The sequence below is a fragment of the Eublepharis macularius genome, chromosome 17 (genome assembly GCF_028583425.1).
Source record: "Eublepharis macularius isolate TG4126 chromosome 17, MPM_Emac_v1.0, whole genome shotgun sequence".
Classification (NCBI taxonomy): Eukaryota; Metazoa; Chordata; class Lepidosauria; order Squamata; family Eublepharidae; genus Eublepharis; species Eublepharis macularius.
Window position 1 is genome coordinate 6,326,406 of NC_072806.1, and position 20,916 is coordinate 6,347,321.

At 48.5% G+C, this 20,916-nt stretch overlaps 1 protein-coding gene across 4 annotated transcripts in view; it reads right to left on the reverse strand.

Moving 5' to 3' along the window:
* The window catches only part of CLSTN1 (calsyntenin 1), a 64,096-nt gene extending 44,911 nt beyond the window's left edge, over positions 1 to 19,185 (reverse strand). For all 4 annotated transcript variants that reach the window (XM_055001207.1, XM_055001205.1, XM_055001206.1 and 1 more), the window contains exon 1: positions 18,843 to 19,185. In XM_055001207.1, coding sequence (XP_054857182.1) covers positions 18,843 to 18,915 — 73 coding nt within the window. In that variant the 5' untranslated portion in view covers positions 18,916 to 19,185. The remainder of the gene's footprint in view (positions 1 to 18,842) is intronic.
* Between the last annotated feature and the right edge of the window lie 1,731 nt (positions 19,186 to 20,916).

Consider the following 20,916-nt stretch of genomic DNA (forward strand, 5'->3'; position numbering starts at 1 on the left):
CTTCTGGCCATCCTTGGTATCCGCAAAACTCTCCTCCTTGGAGGAGAGAAACTTGGGACCTACCAGTGGGGGAAAAAACTTGTCTGAAATCCTTCCTGCCAGACCAGAGCTGGATGGACTCATCATCTGACATGTGAGGCAGCTTCATTTGCACTTCCCAACACTCATCTAAGCGCAAGTAACTGGCAATCACAAGCATCAGAGAGGAAGGTGACTGCTTGGAAGCATGCATGCATGCATCTAGTGTCCTGCCACAGCAGGAAGACTTCCACGCATGCATGTCCTGAGAGCCGCCCAGGGAAGAGCATTCTATTAGGCCATAGACTGACCCCTTCCACCATACAGGGGTGGCTCAGGCTTTTAAGTTATAAGAATTAGGTTAATTTTAACTATCAACCTGTCATACTTCAGGCCTTTTGTTCCTCAGGGAACGGGGAAGGAAAATTATAAGTTTGTTACAAGTAAATCTGAATTAGAAGCCGCTTGAAAACCTCTCTTGTATTCCCAAAGTTTCTTCAAATAATCCCACACTAAGATTGCTGAAACATTTGAGAAGAAGCCAGGAGTAAGCAGGGCCCACCTCAAAGACATTAACAAACTTAGTCACTTAACCTCCGTTAAGCTCCTGTCACATAAGCAAGGAGAAATTCTGGAGGTTTTCTCGGAATACAGTATTTCACCCTACCTCCAAGAGACCCTGTTGGAATCTGCTGCAAATCCCATGATAAGACGTGACAGCATTACAGCCCTGCTCACATTTAATCCCACTGAAGAAGAGAATCTTCCTCGACACATGAGTGGCAGCAACCTAAATTCGACTTGCAATGGGAGTTGACGATTTTGAAAATGGAGTCTAAACCTGACAGAAGGAAGACCCAGCTTGATTTTAAAATAAGTATTTAAAGGGCAAAAATATACAGGTGCCAATTAAAAAAAAAAACCCTCTGCAAGGCCAAGCCTTAAATTGCACAAATTACCTTTTTATTAAAAATATTCAAGACCATGCATGGCAGGCTCTAAAATTCTTTCCTAGCCACCTGTGGCAGGTAAGACTCACACCTGCCCAATTGATCAAGGAAGTTTTCTAATCATCAGGACAGCCAGGAAGAATGGGGGAAGGGGGGGAAGATACCAGCTGTCACTATGGCACAAGCTGCTAACACAGATCTGCCGGAGAGTCAGATCATTAAAAAAATATATGGGTTAGTAGCTTAAGCTGGTATTTGTATAGCCACAAAAAGTGCTTTAAAAGGCACACCTTTTAAAAGAAATCCACAGCTACAACAATAGAGATCCATCTACCGCATTCAGGTTAGGACATCGAAGAACCCAAGGAGACACTCACAGAAGACAGCATCTCCCAAACACAAGAGAGATCGATGGTTGTTGTGGGTTTTACGGGCTGCATTGCCGTGGTCTTGGCATTGTAGTTCCTGACGTTTCGCCAGCAGCTGTGGCTGGCATCTTCAGAGGTGTAGCACCAAAAGACACTGGACACTGAGAGATCTCTGTCTCTGTCAGGACAGTTTGTATCATGCATCTGACAAAGAGAACTTGATTCTCGAAAGCTTATGCTGCAATAAAATTGGTTAGTCTTAAAGGTGCTACTGGACTCTTTTTGATTTTGCTACTACAGACTAACACGGCTAACTCCTCTGAAAATGTTCTCTGCAAGTTTTCAAGTTACACAGCGCTCTCTTCCTTTGACTGGAAACTTTAGAAAGAGGGAAGGAGGAAGGGCTATTGAGGCTGCTTGCCAAGGTAAAAGGTAAAGGTAGTCCCCCTGTGCAAGCACCGAGTCATTACTGACTCATGGGGGGATGTGACTTTTTACGGGGTGGTTTGCCATTGCCTTCCCCAGTCATCTAAACTTTACCCCCAGGAAACTGGGTACTCGTTTTACTGATCTCTGAAGGATGGAAGGCTGAGTGAACCTTGAGCCAGCTACCTGAACCCAGCTTCCGCCAGGATCTAACTCAGGTCATGAGCAGAGCTTGGGCTGCAATACTACAGCTTACCACTCTGCGCCACAGGGCTCTGTTTGCTTGCCAAGAAATATCCTGAATTAGCCCACATTTGGCTACTGCTTTCACCTTGGAGTCTATGCATCACCTGAAACGTTTAATAAATATATTGTATTAATAGACTCATAGAATTATAGGGTTAGAAGGGAACTCCAGGGTCATCTAGTCCAACCCCCAGCACAATGCAGGAAATTCACAACTACCTCCCCCCTTGACTGCCCCAGTGACCCCTGCTCTATGCCCAGAAGATGGCAAAACACCTCCAGGATCCCTAGCCAAACTGGGATTGCCACCTGACCCCAAGGTGGCAATCGGCATTACCCTGGGCATGTAAGAAGGCCATGAGAACTAAGCACTGATGGAACCCATTCTGCCCTCCCCCTCATGATCTGCCCAGGTTCCCAGAATCAGCATTGCTGTCGGCCATCTAGCCTCTGCTTAAAAACCTCCAAAGGAGGAGGACCACCACCTCCCGAGGAAGCCTCTTCCACTCAGGGGCCGCTCTAACTGTCAGGAAGTTCTTCCTAATGTTTAGCCAAAAGCTCTTTTGATTTAATTTCAAGCCATTGGTTCTGGTCCGACCTTCTGGGGCAGTGGAAAAGAACTCCACGCCATCCTCTATACGACAGCCCTTCAAGTACTTGAAGATGGCTATCATATCATGTCTCAGTTGTCTCCTCTCCAGGCTAAACATACCAAGCTCCTTCAACCTTTCCTCACAGGACTTGGTCTCCAGACCCCTCACCATCTTCGTTGCCCTCCTCTGGACACGTTCCAGCTTGTCTATATCCTTCTTAAATTGTGGTGCCCAAAACTGAACACAATAGTCTAGGTGAGGTCTAACCAGAGCAGAGTAGAGCAATACCATCACTTCGTGAGATCTGGACACTATGCTTCTGTTGATACTGCCCCAAATTGCATTTAGAAGGGGTGTCCAGAAATTTAAAGCAAAGTTGGGAACTCAGTAGAGGTGCTACTATTTTGACACATTTTCTTTTATATATTATACTACTCTGGAACTTTACTTTTTTGGACTGTTGTTTTTATCCATAATATTTTACTGGGATCATGTGATGAGTCTAAACCATTGCCCACAACGATTAACTGGCGGAAGAGAGGTTGAGAAATTTCAACACAGCTGTGAGCCTGAGAACCTTTATAATAAGCCCCGATAAACGGGCTCAGAAAAAAGCACTGAGATTCCGAGTAGAGATTTTTTTAAAAAAACTGCCTCCCTGATCCTTAAGGAATTCTTGCCTCTTGCAAAACATAGCTTTACAAGTATCTAGGAATTAGAAAAATTGCTTTTACAGCTCTTACACAAACACACACAAAGAAACCCAGGGATGTTCAGAAACTTCCTAGCACTATCTCAACCTACTGCGAAGCAGCTTGAAGCTGTGTGAAACCTCCTTGGAAGAGAGTGTGAAAAATACCAGCAGACACCAAGCACCTGCTATGGTCTTGCTGCATGGAGGAACCGGTGAGAAAATAAGTTAGGAAAGAACATGGATATGCAAGTCCTTGACTGAAGCACTTAAGAAGAGGGTGGGATTATTTTTCCTACAGCAAACTTCTCAGATATGAAGCAGATTTATCGACAGCAGCAAGGACAAGTTCCTACAAAAACGGTGCGTTCTTAGGATGACGTGCCAGTTGAAATACTGCCATTTTTGTAACCGGAATAAGATCTCAGAGATTAAAGCAAAAACAAAAATCGCATGCCCTGCAGATAAGTTCTGCATTTAAGGTTTAATGACATCTTTGGAGGTGTGGGTGTGGAGACAGAGATCATATTCTCTAGACTGTTCTCATCAAGGTTTTACCTCTTTTTTAAAAAAAATAGAGGTTTCACACACTCCTTAGAAATGGGTAAAAATCCTTATCGATTAGATTAAATCCTGAACGGCTTCCACAAGGTCAAAAGAATCAGGAGCTTGACTTTATTTATTTGTTTGTTCGTTTACTGCAAGTTATCTCACTCACAGCTGGTCATGGAGAAAGCCTATAGTTGAAGATGCTTCCAACCCAGTCTCCCCCAGGAATTGAATCCAACTTGTCACTCAATGGCCTTAAAACTCCCTTCCACCAGCATGTATCCCCTCTTCCTGCCCTCTCCAGGGCCACTCCACTCTACACATCATCCTTGCTGCTTCATCAAACCCTCTCATCTAATTCATAACCTTATTCTCTATTTTATGATGATGTTTTAGCACCGCAAGGAGAATAAAATCAGGCAGACTGGCTGAAAATCATTTCAATCCTTCTTAAAGCAGCGACTCAGTGCTAAGGGGAAAGGAACGTGCCAGTGGTCCTTAGGAATCCCAAAGCATTCCTCTAGTACAAAAAAATCAGCAACTTCCACCACTGTAGGACACAATACAAACTAAAGACTTGCTATAGAAAGACTGCAGAAAACAATATTGGCACATTTTCTTCTGCTTCCCTAAGTGTCTCCTACATGCCTTTCAACTGATATCAAACAACACTGACAAACTCCACTCATGTAAAACTTGTGGCACGACCAAATGTTTTTTTCCCCAGACAAATCAACCCAACTCTTCTACAGAAATATAACAAGCTGTCAAGGAAACAGAATCCCCAGAAATTGAAGGTTCATGGCGATAAGAAAGTTGTCTGCGGTTTGGGCTAAGAAACAAAACCACTCCCTGGAAACCTCACGAATTGCACAGAGTCAGCAACAACTTCCTAGGTATTGCTACTATGCTGGCTTTATTGCCCCAATCTGCAACCTCATGTCACCCTACACAACAGAATCAAGCACCACCCTTAGGAAAAAAAATTTCCTTTTGTTAAGTAGATCAACAACACACCCATACGTAACAATTGCTCTACAAAGGTGACTGCCTCCCCAAAGTCAGACATTTTTACAGAGGCACAGCTGCACAATTAAGGAATTGAGAGGGGAACGTGGCTCACTGGCACAGCATGCAGAAGGACCCAGGTTTAATTTCTGGCATCTGCAGTTAAAGGAAGCAGACCCACCTCTGACTGTGCAATACTGAGCTAAATGAAGCAATGGGTCTGACTTGGTACGTGGCAGCGTGAAAGTTGGTTAAGCAAGCTTCTCACAAAAGCATGAGAGTCAGTCTCAAAAAGACTGAGATCCAGTTCTGTGTAGTGGTCAGAGGGATGGATTAGGATCTGGGTGACCCAGGTTCGAATTCCCGTTCTGCCATAGAAGCATGTTGGGTCGCTAGTCGCTCTCTCTCTCGGCCTAACCTACCCCACTTGAGGAAAAAACGGAGGCGAGGAGAGCGACGTAGGCCACTGAAGAGAAAGGCAGGATAAATATATGAAGGAACATAAAAATAAAATTAAGTAAAATAACATAAAAACATGGACACCACCCAAGACTTGAAATAGCCATTAACCTAACTGCCTGTGGCGAATAAAATAATAACATTCGATTTATATACCGCCCTTCAGGACAACTTAACACCCATTCAGAGCAGTTTACAAAGTGTTATTATTATTATCCTGTGAGGTGGGTGGGGCTGAGAGAGCTCTGAGAGAGCTGTGACTGACCCAAGGTCACCCAGCTGGCTTCAAGCGGAGGAGTGGGGAATCAAACCTGGCTCTCCAGATTAGAGTCTTGCCACTCTTAAGCATTACACGAAACTGGCTCTCCTCCAGGCAAATGACAGGGGTGGCTGGATGACTCCACAGCCCCCTTCTCCTGGGCACGCTCTGGCTACCAAAGCGGCATTTGCCAGGCCCAGCAGGGCTACGAACACATGCTCTAAACAGCCACATATCAGCCAGATAACCAATGGCAGCTGGACCTTCAAGAGTCAGCCAGTCAATGACAGCCCTTGGAGCTATCAGCTGCCTGGTGGCTCCACCCTTGGAGTGGGAAAGGGGAGTGGCTAGGAAGAGACAACTACTGATCTCTAATGGATGTGGCCACCCCCCCCCTCCCAGGGGGCTCTGGTGGAGAGTGAGGTTATTAAGCATGCTGCAGGCATGGCTAGGGCTTTTACCAGACCATGGAGGGTGCACCAGCTCTGGCTCACAGCTCAGAAGGGAGCAGAGCTGATTAACCGCCCCACCCCTCTCTGTGTGAGCCCAAAGGAAACCTTTTCATACAAGGTGGACCCTGGAGCTGGACCTGACAGTGAAGAGGCAAGGATGCTTCACAGAGGCTGGTTCTTTCCACTTTACCAGTCATCGGTGCTCTGGACACACACGAGGGCAGGTTGGCCACCATCTTGTGGAGTTATCTGCAAGGCCACATAAACTACTGGGTGGGTTTAACGAATGCCCCATGGAACGTAGTTAATTTGCACCTCTGCAGTGTACCGAAAATCTTTAAAATGCTCAAGACTGTCCCCTTTAAAGTGCCATTTCAAAGGACGAGGGGGGGGGAGTTTCTCAGGCTGAACAAAAGCATTCTCCCGTCGCCTTCCTGCTGTGCTAAAAACTGAAGGAGCGAAAGAGCAGAAACAAAAGAAGGGAACCTGAGCAGAACTGATTTTTTTATCACCATGAAGCAACCAACAGTGAACAGCCTTGTCCGTTTAAACGTGTTCAAGTCCCGCGGGCGATTCAGAGCCAGCAGCCAACGCTTTGCGGCCTGTTCTTTAGCAATGCACCAAATTGAGAAGATATTACAGGACCCTGAAGAGGAAGCCGTTGGGTAGTTTTCGTGTATATGGGGGGGGGGAAGAATCTGTATAACTCTTTGCGAGCTCCATAAAGGCATACGGCAATTTTGATGATTTAAACACATCATATAGCCTCCAGGCTGAGTGTGCTCAATCAGAAAAATCCCCAGACTGCTCCTGATCAGAGAGACAAATGTACCAATGAAGCGAAAGCCTCTGTACAGACAGAATCATGAATGGGCTTCTTTTGTTTCAAATAAGCCTTCTGAGCAAAGCACCCCATCCAGATTTCTCATCAAGTATTAGGACCCCCTCCAGGCAGAAGCAAACTCTGCAGAGGTGATGGCTTCGGCTATATGAAGACTGATGCTCAATGGTGGGGGGGGGGGGAGCACTTTGCTGGCGTGGGTGGGACACAGTGTAAGATGGTGTTGCTCAGAATCTCAAGGCACCTTGTCTCTCTTTCTCATGGCACTGTGTACAGCACTTCCGGTTCAGCATTAACAGGCGCAACTAACTAACTAAAAAAAAAAAAAAATCAGTAGCTTGGAATTCCATTCATGTATGCCAGTCACGGGGGGGGGGGGGGGGGGTTAGATAAATGTTTACATTCTAACTGCAAGCTAAAAATAACCCCAATTTTCTTCCAAGAGACTCAGAATGGTAATTTGAATCAAACAAGAAAATTAATTAAAATTAATTAAAGAAAATCTAATTAAAACTGACACGGCAGCTAAAGGCCATGAGTTACTAGCCTAACAAACAAGTAAATTAAAGTTACTAGCCCTCTGTGTGTTACTCATTTGTGCTGCACTGATTACTCGAGCGTGTGAAGCCCTGATACCAAGTCAGAATCTGATCTGCAGAATTTGTCCAGTGCCGCCTCACAGACCGACATTTCCGGGGTGTAAGCTTTCAAGTCTCACTGCAGGTGCTAATTTCTGCTCTAATCAAGCTGCCTTGTCCCTCTACATCCTGACTCCCTTCTGTGCTATCTTGACTGGGATACAAAGGCCCAGGGACCTCCGCGCCTCTTTGTATATAAAGTAGGGATCTTTGACTCCTGAACACTCATACCTTGAAAATCTTGTTAGTGCCACTGGACTCAAATGCTGACGCTCTACTGCAGACCAACATGGCTACCTACCTGAAAGAATCTGATTTAGCTCAATATTTCCTACTCTGACCGGCAGCGGCTTTCCTGGGTCTCTGGCAGAGAAAGGGCCTTCCAGCCACTATCTGATATTCTGTAACTGTAGCTGTCAGGGGTTGAACCTGGGGCCTTTTGCATGCAAAGCACATATTCTACTGCTATCCGCAACTCCTGAAACTTATCAAATCTTCCGTGGTCCTCTGGAAGCAACTGCAGCCAAGACAGGATCAGTTCCCTCTCCACTGCCTTTAACAGCACTTTTCTTCTAGCAAATCAAAACCACTAAACAAGCTCAGAAAAAACAGGGTTTCTCACCTGTAACTGTTGATCGTCGAGTCTCTTCTGTGCAGACACACATTGGGACTGCGCAGGCGCAGGCCAGCCGCGGAAAAGATTTTTCTAGCTCTAAGAGATGTGAGGGGGACGTTCGGATCCACCGCGCATGCGCGCCGGTGTTCCCGCCAATTTTGAATGCATATATATCCGAACGTCCCCGGCATTCCCTCAGTTCACCTGAGCCGCCGGAGAAACAATGGAAGAAACCAAGCACTCACAGCGGGGCAGGCGGGAGGGAATGTGTGTCTGCACAGAAGAGACTCGACGATCAACAGTTACAGGTGAGAAACCCTGTTTATCGTCTTCGTCCTTCTGTGCAGCCCCACATTGGGAGAGTAACTAGCATCTCACCAATGGGGGCGGGTGTGAGTGTCTACTTGAACAAGGACTGCAGGACAGCTGTGCCCACAGCCGAGTCACGTCGTGCATGCACATCCACAGAATAGTGCTTGATGAAAGTGTCTGCAGTGGACCATGTCGCAGCTTGGCAGACGTCCCGGAGCGGCACTCCTCGTAGGAAGGCAGCAGAAGCAGCTTGCGCTCGAGTGGAATGAGCGGTAACCAACAAGGGACACTGGACTCCAGCATGCTGATAGCAAAGTTTAATCGTAGACACAATCCAGCGAGAGATGGACTGGGCAGAAGCAGGTGAGCCCTTGCGAGGGCCAGAGTAACACACAAACAGGGCAGGAGACTTCCTGAAACATTTGGTGCGGTGCAAATAAAACAATAAAGCACGCTTTACATCCAATGTGTGTAGTGCTCGTTCCCCTAGGGATGAAGGTGTTGGAAAAAAGGAAGGGAGGAACACCTTTTGCTGTAGGTGAAACCTTGAGACTACCTTGGGCAGAAACTCCATGCCAGTGTGGAGCATGACAGTACCAGGGAAAAACTGCAGGAAGGGAGGGTCACACCGCAGGGCAGACAGCTCCCCAACACGCCTAGAGGACGTGATTGCTACCAGGAAAGCCACCTTCTGAGTGAGCAAAGGTAGGGGACAAGAAGATAGAGGCTCAAAGGGCTGGAGCATCAGCCGGGAGAGAACCAGGGAGAGACTCCATTGCGGAATGGGATGGGCCCTAGGAGGGAAGGTCTTGAACAGGCCCTTCAGGAACTGCTTGGAAAGCCAGTGAGTAAAAACTGTCTTCCCATCAATCTGCTCATGGAAGGCAGAGATTGCAGCCATGTGGACCTTAACACTGGAAAACGCAAGGCCCTGGGAGCAGAGTTCCAGGAGGTAGTCCAGGATGACAGGAAGCGGGCAACTAAAGGGAGAAACCCCCTTCAGGGCCAACCACCGGGAAAAACGTGACCACTTCCTCTGATAGGACAACCTGGTGGACGGTTTCCGGGCATTCAAGATCACCCCAAGCACTCCAGAAGAGAGGCTCACTCCCGGGTGCCCAGAAGCCAGGCAGTCAGATTCAGTACAGCCACATCGTGATGCCACACCCCGTCCCTGGTTAAGAGGTCCGGGGCGTGAGGCAGGGAGAGGCATCGCCCCTGGGACAGGGAAAGTAAAAGGGGGAACCAATCCTGGCGAGGCCACCGAGGGGCAACGAGGATACAGTGGGTTCGGAAGGCCCTGACCCTGGAAAGAACCTTGTACAGGAGCGGGAAGGGCGGGAAGGCATAAAAGAGCCCTGGGGACCAAGGTATTTGGAAGGCATCCCCTAGGGAGTGGCGGCCAATGCCGGCCCGGGAGCAGAACAGCGGGGCCTGTTTGTTGCGGGCAGTGGCGAAGAGGTCGACCAACGGCGTGCCCCATGTGCGGAAAACCTGGTCGAGGTAAACCCTGTTTAGGGACCACTCGTGCTGAGGCAGAAACACCCTGCTCAGCGCATCCGCCGAGGTGTTGAGATCCCCGGCAATGTGCACGGCTCTGGGAAGGACGTTGTTGACCATGGCCCAATTCCATAGAGTCGTTGCCTCCTTGCAGAGCTTGAGCGAGACCGTCCCTCCCTGCTTGTTGAGGTAGTAGCAGGCCGTGGTATTGTCCGACAGGACCTGAACCCTCCTGTTCCGAATGGCATCTGCAAAAGAAGCGAGGGAGTAACGGATCGCCCTAAGCTCAAGAAGGTTGATATGCATGGATGCCTCAGATGGGGACCAGATGCCCTGAGCCGAAAGCTGTCCACAGCGCCCCCCCCATCCCAAGTTGGAGGCATCGGTATAAACCGTGACCTCAGGTAGGAAGGGGCCGAAAGGACAACCTTCAGACAGGTTCCCAGGGACAGTCCACCAGGCCAGAGAGCGCAGCACCACCCTGGGGATGGAAAACCTCTGGTGCTGACCCATGGTGAGGGGGTTGTACCTCCGGACAAACCAGTTTTGCAGAGGCCTCATACGCAGGCGCGCAAAGAAAACCACCCCTGTGGTGGAGGCCATAAGGCCCAACAGAGTCTGAACCAAAAGGGCAGTCTGATACCGGCAATGCATAAAATGCCGGGCCAAAGCGGAAAGCCTGGCCAACCGGTCTGGGGGCAGGTAGGCTCTACCCAGCAGGGAATTGAAATGGACCCCAATAAACCTAATGGCCATGCCTGGGGTCAGGATAGACTTATCCCCATTAACCACCAAGCCCAGCCTAGCCAGCACGGACAAAGTGAGGGCAATATGGGCCTGGAGAGAGTCAGGTGAGGGTCCCACCAGGAGCCAGTCATCCAGGTACGGGTAGATAAAGCAACCCTGGGACCGCAGGTATGCCACTACGGTGGCCATGCACTTTGTGAACACTCTGGGTGCAGAGGCTAGCCCGAAGGGCAACACTGTATATTCATACACAGAATCCCCATACACAAACCGCAGGTATTTCCTGTGGCCCTCAAATATAGAAATGTGGAAGTAGGCATCCTTCAGGTCTAGAATGGCCAGCCAGACGCCCACTTCCAGGAGTTCCATGACTCGCGCCAGGGTCAGCATGCGAAACTTCTCAGCCTTCAAATAACCATTGAGGCCTCGAAGGTCTAAGATAGGCCGGGAACCTCCACCCTTCTTATCCACAAGGAAGTATCTGGAATAAAATCCCCATGGGGAAGTAGAGACATTGACCACCCGGACAGCACCTTTGGTAACCAACTCCATAACATTATTGTGTAACACAACATCACAACATGGAGAACAACGGGGAGGGAGAGAGAGAGGGGGTGCATCCGTAAACATTAACTTGTAACCATGGGCCACAATGGACAGGACCCAAGCGTCAGAAGTAACACGTTGCCAACAGGGCAAAAAAGGTCGAAGCCTGTCCAGAAACTGGGCAGCAGAGGAAGCACCCTCGGAGGCCAACGGGGGAGCGTCCAGGCGTAGTCAGAAGACCGAGGGCTTCTGCGCCGAGGTTGAAGGCTTGGGCGAAGAGGGCTGTTGCCTGCCCTTGGACCGGCCGGAGCGCCTGGAAGGGTGACGCTGCTGGGCAGAGTAGGATCGGTGACCGTAGGACTGGCCCGAGAAGAAGCGCCCTTGACGCTGCTGGTAAGGCTGGTAAGGGGTCTGGTAGGATCGGAACCGACCATAACGATACCTCGGACCCGACGACTGGGCTGAGGGGGCGACCCCGAGGGACTTGGCCGTCTGCTGATTCTTCTTCATCAGGGAGAGGGACTCATCCGTCTTCTCCGAGAAGAGCTGGGGCCCCTCGAACGGGAAGTCCTCCACCTTCGCCTTCTTCTCTGGAGGCAGGGCCGTGGACCGGAGCCAGGCGTGCCGACGCAAGACCACCGAAGTTGCCATCGCTCGCGCTGCAGAGTCGGCGGCGTCCTTGCCAGCTGTCATTTGCTGTTTTGACAGCTTCACGGCCTCGGCTTGGAGGGCCTTAACCAGGTGGCGGCGATCCTCCGGGAGGTCGGAGAGGTAAGAGGACAGCCTCTTCCACAGGAATAGATTATAGGATCCCATTATGGCCTGGAAGTTGGCAATACGGAATCCCAGAGACGCGGATGAGTAGAGTTTCCTGCCCACGCCATCCAGCTTTCTGCCTTCTCGGTCCGCCGGGGCCGACGAGGAACCGGAACGGAACCGAGCCTGACCCTCCTCAGCCACGATCGACGAGGGTTTCGGGTGATTGAAGAGGTACGGGCAATCATCTTGCTTTAAACGGTAGTACCGTTCCACCTTCTTTGCCGTCGCGGACAGGGACGCCGGCGTCTGCCAGAGCGCGAGAGCGTTATCAACAAAATCCTCCACAGGGGGAAACGCCACCGACGCGGGGGACCCGGAATACAGCGCCTCCAGCAGCTTACTCTTGGGCTTGGAGGTCGTGGAGGAGACGTCTATCTCCAGCGCGGCGGCCATCCGCACCATTTGTTCGGAGAATAGCCTGTAATCGTCATTCGGGGACGATGAGCGGGGCCCACCCACGGTGTCATCCGGGGAAGGATCCGAGGCCGCGTCTGAAGAGCACTCCGACGGTGACGCCAGACCTTCATCATCCTCGGAATCCGAAAACTCCGGCGAGGTTTGCGTCGGAACCGAAGACCGGTGAGCGGTCGGGGCCGACGGATAAGTTGCAGGAACCGGCGGTCGCAGAGGCAAGCCCGGAGGTGGAGGAGCGGGTGCTGGGAGCCCGACTGGCTGAGCCGGAACGGAGACCATCGGAACCGACGGATGTTGCAGGAAGGGCAGCGACTGCTGGAACCACGCCACAAAATCCTGCCAGGAGGTCATGTTCCCAACCCCCGCGACCGGTTGGCAAGGGGGCAGAGGAGCAGGCACCGGGGCAGGCCAGCGAAGAGGCATCGGAACCGACGAGGTAGACGGCAGTGGAACGGAGGCCTCTGAAGGCGCCGGGGCGGACGGCAGGGAGCGCTCAAAAGATTGGAACGGTTCCGGGAAAGGCGGAAACGGCATAAATTCCTCGGGAACCGACGGAGGAGGCGTGCAAGGAGGCGACGGGGTGTGGAGACTCACCACATCGTCGGGTATCAGGACTGGTTCGGCCGGAGAACCAGGCAGCACAGTCGGAGCTGGGGACAATGCACGGCCCTTGGCCCTCGACTTCGCCTTGGCCTTCTTGGACGGGGGCTCCGAAACAGCCTCCGGAACCGAAGGCTTGGAGGAGGACTTCGGCTTGGGAGCGGAACGCTTCTTGGCCTTCCGGCTCGAAGGACGATCCCCGGAACCGGAATCAGGTCGGGCCTCCGGAACGGGTTGCCCCGTCGGTTCCGAGGGGAGCGGCTCTGGCGACTTACGAGACGGCGCCGGTGACGGAGCGGCGGAGCGCGGCCTATCTCCCGAAGAGCCCGATGGCTTGGGGGGGAGAAGGTTGGCATCCCACAAGAAGGCACGGAGCCTGGCCTTCCGATCACTCCTTGCCTTCGGAGTGAAGGACATACAAATGGAGCAGCGCTCGACAACATGCCCCTCGCCCAGGCAGATGAGGCAGAGCTCATGGCCGTCCGAATGGGTCATCTTAGTGCCGCATTTATGACACTTTTTAAACAAAGATGTCTGCGACATAATGAACGGTATCTCCCGACAGATGACAAGGGGAAAATACCGACCAGCAGAAGAAACGATCCAAAACTCCGAAGAGACGCTGGAAACGAACGCTAGACAATAAGAACCTTTTCGACGGCGGCGAAAAAGGAACTGAGGGAATGCCGGGGACGTTCGGATATATATGCATTCAAAATTGGCGGGAACACCGGCGCGCATGCGCGGTGGATCCGAACGTCCCCCTCACATCTCTTAGAGCTAGAAAAATCTTTTCCGCGGCTGGCCTGCGCCTGCGCAGTCCCAATGTGGGGCTGCACAGAAGGACGAAGACGATGTATGGGATTCTCCGAACCTTAAATGCATGAGGTACAGTCTTAATTCACATAGATTCAAAGCCAGCAGAAAGCAATAATTATTTCAGCTTTGAAAATAAAACCACCACAAAAAATTGATAGTCCACATTACTCTTTCCCAGCCTGCCTTCCACATATGCTAGCATTAAATCACTTATGGGATACAAATAAGACTATTAAAGTAGGGGAAAAACCAACCCCCCAGGCTTGCCTGCAATGATTTTGTGTACGCGGCTGACACTTGCCTGATCTCTAGTGGGAAGGTTATTTACTAACTTGGTATTCTCAATTATCATGGATCATGGGAACCAGAGATTTTGTGCATGTGGCATTCAAGAGCCCTCCTAGCACATGGCTGCTTCGACAGAAGTAATTTCTGATATTCCTTGACCTTCCTTGACTATGCCCACCACTGTCACAGGCAAAACCTAAGCACTTTTCTAGACAATTGTCTTTGTCTTTATTACATCCATAACCTTTAACAGAGGGCACAGTTCTACTACAGCTTCAAAAGAGATAAGGCATCCAATTTAGCATGCACAGGAGTCAGGCAGAAGAAAGGGCAGCACTTTGAGGTAAGTTTTGGTTATGAAAAAGGATTAACAGAGGCAACTATTCTACACGCAGATAGGAAAAAACAGAAATTGAAGCATTTTTAAATCAACCGGGGTGAAATTCAAACATTTCCAATTATGAACAAAAAGCCTTTCCACTGCCGAAACTACACCTCAAGAACCTACCTTCGCCTATGCCCTCTTAAAAACAAATCAGTTAAAAATCAATACAGTCATTTTAAATACCATACCAGCGAAGCAAATTAAACTTTTTTGCAAGGCTGGAAATTTTTAGCTTCCAGCTCCATACTCAAAAGGAAAGAAACGACTGTCTACAGTCTTCCCATTTTGCAAGGCCAAGCTACATTCCAGTCCTTCAAAGGTTAAATAGCTTAATGGCGCGAGGAAAACCTATGTTTACTTTGAGAACACCACAAAGCATTCTCAGTGAAATCACACAGGTTAAAAGGTGGCCAGGACTCAATGAGGTATCTGATTTCTTGAATCTATTCACAGCCGAGGATCAAAAACTCAATTCCACCAGCTAAAATACCATCACTGTTTGAGAGAAGAGGGGGGAATTGATCTTAACACGTACACGGAAATCTTTCAAGCACCTGAAGAAGAGAGGCAGCATTCACAATGTGCAAGAGAAGCTCAGCGGCTAATCTTATTGCCTCTGTAAAGTTTAACCTTTTCACGGGACAAGTTCCAACCTCTCCCCCTCGGTCTCCAAAGGGACAAAAAGAAAAGGAACCCTTGTTAGAGATAATGTGGGTCAGGAGAGGGCGAGAAACCCGTTTCTCTAGAACCAAACAAAGAAAACATGAGTGCAAGCCTGCATCTGTGCATGAAAATGCAATTCATGTGTGGCTGCTGCAGACTCCCCATCACCCAAAAAGCATTCTGGCGCACACATTCCATTCCTCCCTAATAATGCAGAGCTCCAGCCAAAGCGGGCAGCAGTGAAGGACACTGCCTTCCAATCCCAGAAAACGACCAACACTCTTGCAGGCCCTAGCCTGACTTGCCCAAGAACAGATCAAAGCTTTTGCCAGAAAATAGTCTTCCCTCCCCCCAAAATGCACCTCCTCCAGACTGGCAGTGGAACATCCCTCTGGCCCAACACCACAGCCCAGCACCCAACAATGTAGGGGGGGGTTCAGCTTCACTGATGCAAACGGAGGGGAGAGCAGAGAGGCAAGAGGAGTGGGGAGTTAACTGCCCATGTTGTGCGTGTAAACACCTCGCCTACAGCATCTCTTAATGTGGGACAGTGTGCACACACACATATTTGGGGGTGCATCTGAGATACTTGTTGGGGTGGGGATCACATACATTTCCGCCACATGGCAGCACTCAGAAAGGAGAGCAGAAATCCTCTCCCCATTTAAGCACTGACCTAGCAGAAGAGGACATCTCATGGGGGGGGGGGGGGAACGACGACACACCATTGTGTCGAATTAAATCCCAACAGGGAACTTAAACATGGATCCAAGAGTGCATCCTTCAAGAAGAGAAGGATTAAAAGCAGGGATGTACTTGAAGGGGTGCTGGTGGTTAAATTTAAGGCCCTTTCCTGGTGGGCACAGAGGAGGAAAATGAGGATTGTCAAAAACACACTAAAGGAAAGGGAGGGAAAGGGGGCAGGTGCCACAGAAACATACAGCCAGGGGAGGCATTCCGCCACTGGAAAGGAGGAAGGGGCGGGAGATCTTCCAAGGCGGCCAACCTCTTAGAAGAGGTGCCCTTGGATGAAGGGCTTAGCAAGCCTATGGGAGGAAAAATCCCTGAAAAGGGCACACGGTCAGTCGGGAAAAACGTGCTGGTCAGAGACTGCTTAATCTCTTGGGGAACAAGGTTACCCGAGAGGATAATGAGCAATAAATACTGAGAGGCAGAGAGATAAAGACCCCTGGCCCCACAAACCAACTTCTAGAGTATTTAGGGGTAAAGTGGTAGGGCTAGCGCCTAAGATGAAATATTAGAAGGAAGAAGAAGCAGGATGCAGGTTTAAAACAGAAGTATGAATAAACAGGCTCTGGTTTAAGTGCAAGGATTTGGGAAGGGAGGAATCATCCGACTGGGATGGAAGTTATTGGGGGGAGCCAGAAAGAGAGGTGTAGCTTTCAAGAGGGGAGGTTATGAGGACCAGCTGCTAAAGGGAAAGGAGGAAGGGGACGACTGCTCCTTCTGGCATACCCAGAGATACCACGTCAGTGATGGAGGCATGTAAGAAGATGCTCTTTCCCTTGGGAGGGATGGAGAAATAGACAGAAGTAGGTGAATATCAGAATGTTATCCTGGGATAGGGTTGAATATCAGGATGTTGGGGAGGTTAAAACTGGAAAATTGCTACTGGGGGGAGTGTAACATGGGGCAGAAACAGTGCCCTGGCCTGCGCAGGGACAGACAGATCTATATATAAATAAGATACCCTCTGTGGGAAGGGGATTGGTGTGCCAATAGGATGGTTCTCTGGAGTGAAGCTTGGAGAACAGGGAGAAGCGAGGTAATTAAACCACACACAGCAAGAGACGGGGGTAATTTTTCCTGCTTCCCTAAGGAGATGTGTTTATAACCGTGCCTTAAGTAACAACATATTACAATACATTTAATATTTTAGAATAACATTACACTGTTAATAATGATGCACAAGGATACATTAAAATAAATTCTAAGATTAAATCCTCTTTAAAAATGTCACATTAAGTTATTGTTTCTTTAATGTGTACTAACAATGTACTGGAATATTTTTATAAGGATGACTGCTAAATGCTAACATCCTTGTGGAGAAGTTTAAAATGTTCATAATTTTAATAACATGTAATGCTATTAAAGATACTGTATGTGTCCTAGTAATAGTAAGCTATCAATATTATTTATTAACAAGGATGTTAATGTGTCACTAACAAAGATATAATTCAATGCTGTAGTAATAGTATAATACCATATCAATGTTATTAACAAGGATATTACATAGTACAACATTAGGGCAATCATATCATCTTTGTTCACTTAATAATGTGATTTTATTGTGAAAAGCATGGACAAAGTTCTCATGAATGATACTCAATTACAAAATCCCTGCAAGTAGCATTATCAAGCCATCACAACCTTGCCAGTAAATAAACCTATTAATACCAAATAAGTGTATTGCATTAATATTAAATATCTTCATTTCCCTAGCACACTCACAGTGCAATCCTATGCAGAAATACTCCAGTCGAATCCCACTGAAATCAATGGGATTAGACTGAAATAACTATGCACAGGGTTGCATTGTTAATGCACTGCATCAAACCCACGTAAATGTCTTGCATTAATACCAGATATCGTTGTCAGCAACCTTACGTAGACAGCGGACTCCTGCTTTATTTTTGCTGCTCTGAACTTATCCATCTGTCCAATTTGGACTTATCGTGCTGTGTGGCCATGACACTTGTCAATAAAACGAATGCGTTGCGTTCCTTTGAAAGCTCCTCATCAGCAACATCACACCACACTGCCTCAAGCCAGTAAATAAATGTGCTGCATGAACACCAGATCGACTCAGTAGCCACACACCGAAGCCAGTTTTAGCAACACATTTTTGGGGTGGACTGCAGTGCTCCCGAGACCCTCAATGCCTCTCACTCACGCCACCACCACGCTGCAATATGTTTGTTCATAACAACAACAACCAGACAGATAGGTAGATAAGGTAGGTAGATAGATGCAACATACTAAAGCGATACCTCACTGACTCCTAGATGGTTGGATAAAATCTGAGCTGGTGAGGGACCCAAAGATTCCAGCCCAAACATCTGGTGGACCAGGATAGCATCACATAACAGTAACAATAACCCGTTACAGCGACTGCATGTTCTTGCTCACAAGAATGCATTAGAACCACTGCATATTCTTGTTCATAATAATGCATTACAGCGACTACATATAATGATAATGATGATGATGATGATAACAATAACGCATTACAGCGATTGCATATAATAATGCATTAGACCAACTGCAAATTCTTGTTCTTAATAACGCTTTACAGCAATAATAAATAATAATGCATTACAGCGATTGCATCTCATCATAACAATGCATTAGAACCATTGCACATTCTTATAACGCATGACAGCGCCTGCATATAATAATAATAAATAATAAGAATGCATTACAGAGATTGCATCTTCTTGCTCATAACAATAACAGCCACAATGCAGGGCAGCAACGGCATGCCTCTTCTCGTGGCTCATGACTTCGCCTCCCGCGGCTGCAAGGCATGCCCGGCCACCGCAGTGGGGGCGAGGCAGCTTCCCCCTGCCCTCCAGCCCAGCCCAGCCCCTCCCCGCGCCGGCCAGTCTCCTCACCTCGAGCGGCGCGGATCCCCGCGCAGAGCAGCGCAGCCAGGAGGCAGGCGGGGGCCAGCGGGGCGCGCGGCATCTCCGGCCCGGGCAGCGGCTTCTCCTCCCCTCCCACCGCCGCCCCCCGAGCCACCCACCCCCGCGCAACGAAGAAGGGGGCTCTCCCGCGCCGCCGGCCGGGGACCGCAGCCCTGAGGGGGAAGAGGCCGGGGAGCGACGCCGACTCCGCCGCCTTCCCTCCCTCGCTCGCCCGCCGGTCGCCTCCTGCGCCTTCCCCTCAGCCGAGCGCAGCGGCAGCAGCCAGCTAAGATGGCGGCGCTCCGGCCCTGCGCGGCTCTTGCTCGCCCGCCCGCCCGCCCGCCCCGGTTGCCAGGCGAGGCGGAGAGACCAAGCGGCGCGGGGAGGGGGGGGGCGGCCAGGGAGAGACCATCGCAGGGGCGGGGGGAGCCGCGAGCGGAGCCGCCTCTCGGGAGAGGGGCGGGGCCGGCGGCGGCGGGAGAGACCATTCTGGGGACGGGGGAGGAACCCTCTCCCCGCTCCCCCGCCCCCGCTTGCCTCAGGTTATGGATGACAAGACTGTTTCACTTCACGAAATGTTGTTAAAACACTGAAGATTATTTTACTCCTTTTGATATGACAATACTTAATAATAATTCTTCATATTATACTTAATATTATTGGAAAAGAGCAAGAGTCCTGTAGCACCTATAAGACTAACAAAATTAGTGATAGGGTATGAGCTTTCATGAGTTACTCACAGCTCGCTTCTTCAGATACAGAAAAGAGCCAGAGTCCAGTAGGAGCACCTATAAGACTAACAAAATTAGGGGTAGAGTATGATCCTTCCTGAGCCTAGGGTTGCCAGTCTCCAGGTGGTAGCTGGAGATCTCCTGGAATGACAACTGATCTCCAGGCATCTGTTCCCCCTGGAGAAAATGCTGCTTTGGAGGGTGCACTCTATGGCATTCTACCTTGCTGGGGTCCCTCCTCTCCCTAAACCCCACCCTCTCCAGGCTCCACCCCCCAAATCTCCAGGAATTTCCCAACCTGCAGCTGGAAACCCTAGACCCACAGCTCACTTCTTTGGATACCTGAAGAAGTGTACCTGAAGAAGTGAGCTGTGGCTCACAAAAGCTCCACAAATTTTGTTTGTCTTATAGGTGCTACTGGACTTTAGCTCTTTTCTACTGCTACAGCCCAACTAACATGGCTACCCATCTTAACATTATTGATAATTCTTAATATCATAGTACTTATTAATAATACTCAATATTATCACGTGCCATATTATTAATCATATGCCATATTATAATAATGCTATTAATAGTGCTTCATGTTATATTATTGATAATGCTTCATATTATAATACTTAATACTATTTTAACATTATTTTCTTATTTTTATGAATAATAACATAATACTTAAAATTATATCATATTATAATAAATAAAATGTATTAATACTTAATAGTATAATCCTGAATATTATTTTAACATTCAGAGTGTTATGTGCCATCAAGTCACCTCTGTCCTATGGCGATCCTATAAATGATCCCCCACACCTGACTTACTATTGTTACTATTAATCATACATATAATACTGAATATTATTATTCTAACATTTTAACAAGCATTATAAATATTAAGTAAAATAATAAAATGATAATATTCTGGATTATAATATTACATATTAATAATAATAAGTAATAAGTGAAGTAAATGATATAAAGTAAAAATAATATAGTTAGTAACTGTACAATATAGCTACTAACTGTACTAATCTCACACTATGTAATCCGCCTTGGGTTTCAGTGAGAAAGGCAGACTATAAATACATAAATAAATAATAAAGCATTATACATACATAAAGTATTATTATCTTATTATTTTTACTTTATATTATTTTACTTCACTTAAACTCCACTTTTCTCCCCAACGTTACAGCATTATCCCCTTCTCCATTTTTATCCTCACAACAACAACCGTGTGAGGTAGGTAACGCTGAGTGTGACAAACTTCCATGGCAGAGTGGGGATTGAAACCCTGGTGGGTGACCCAGACCCTATTCCAACACCCTAAAC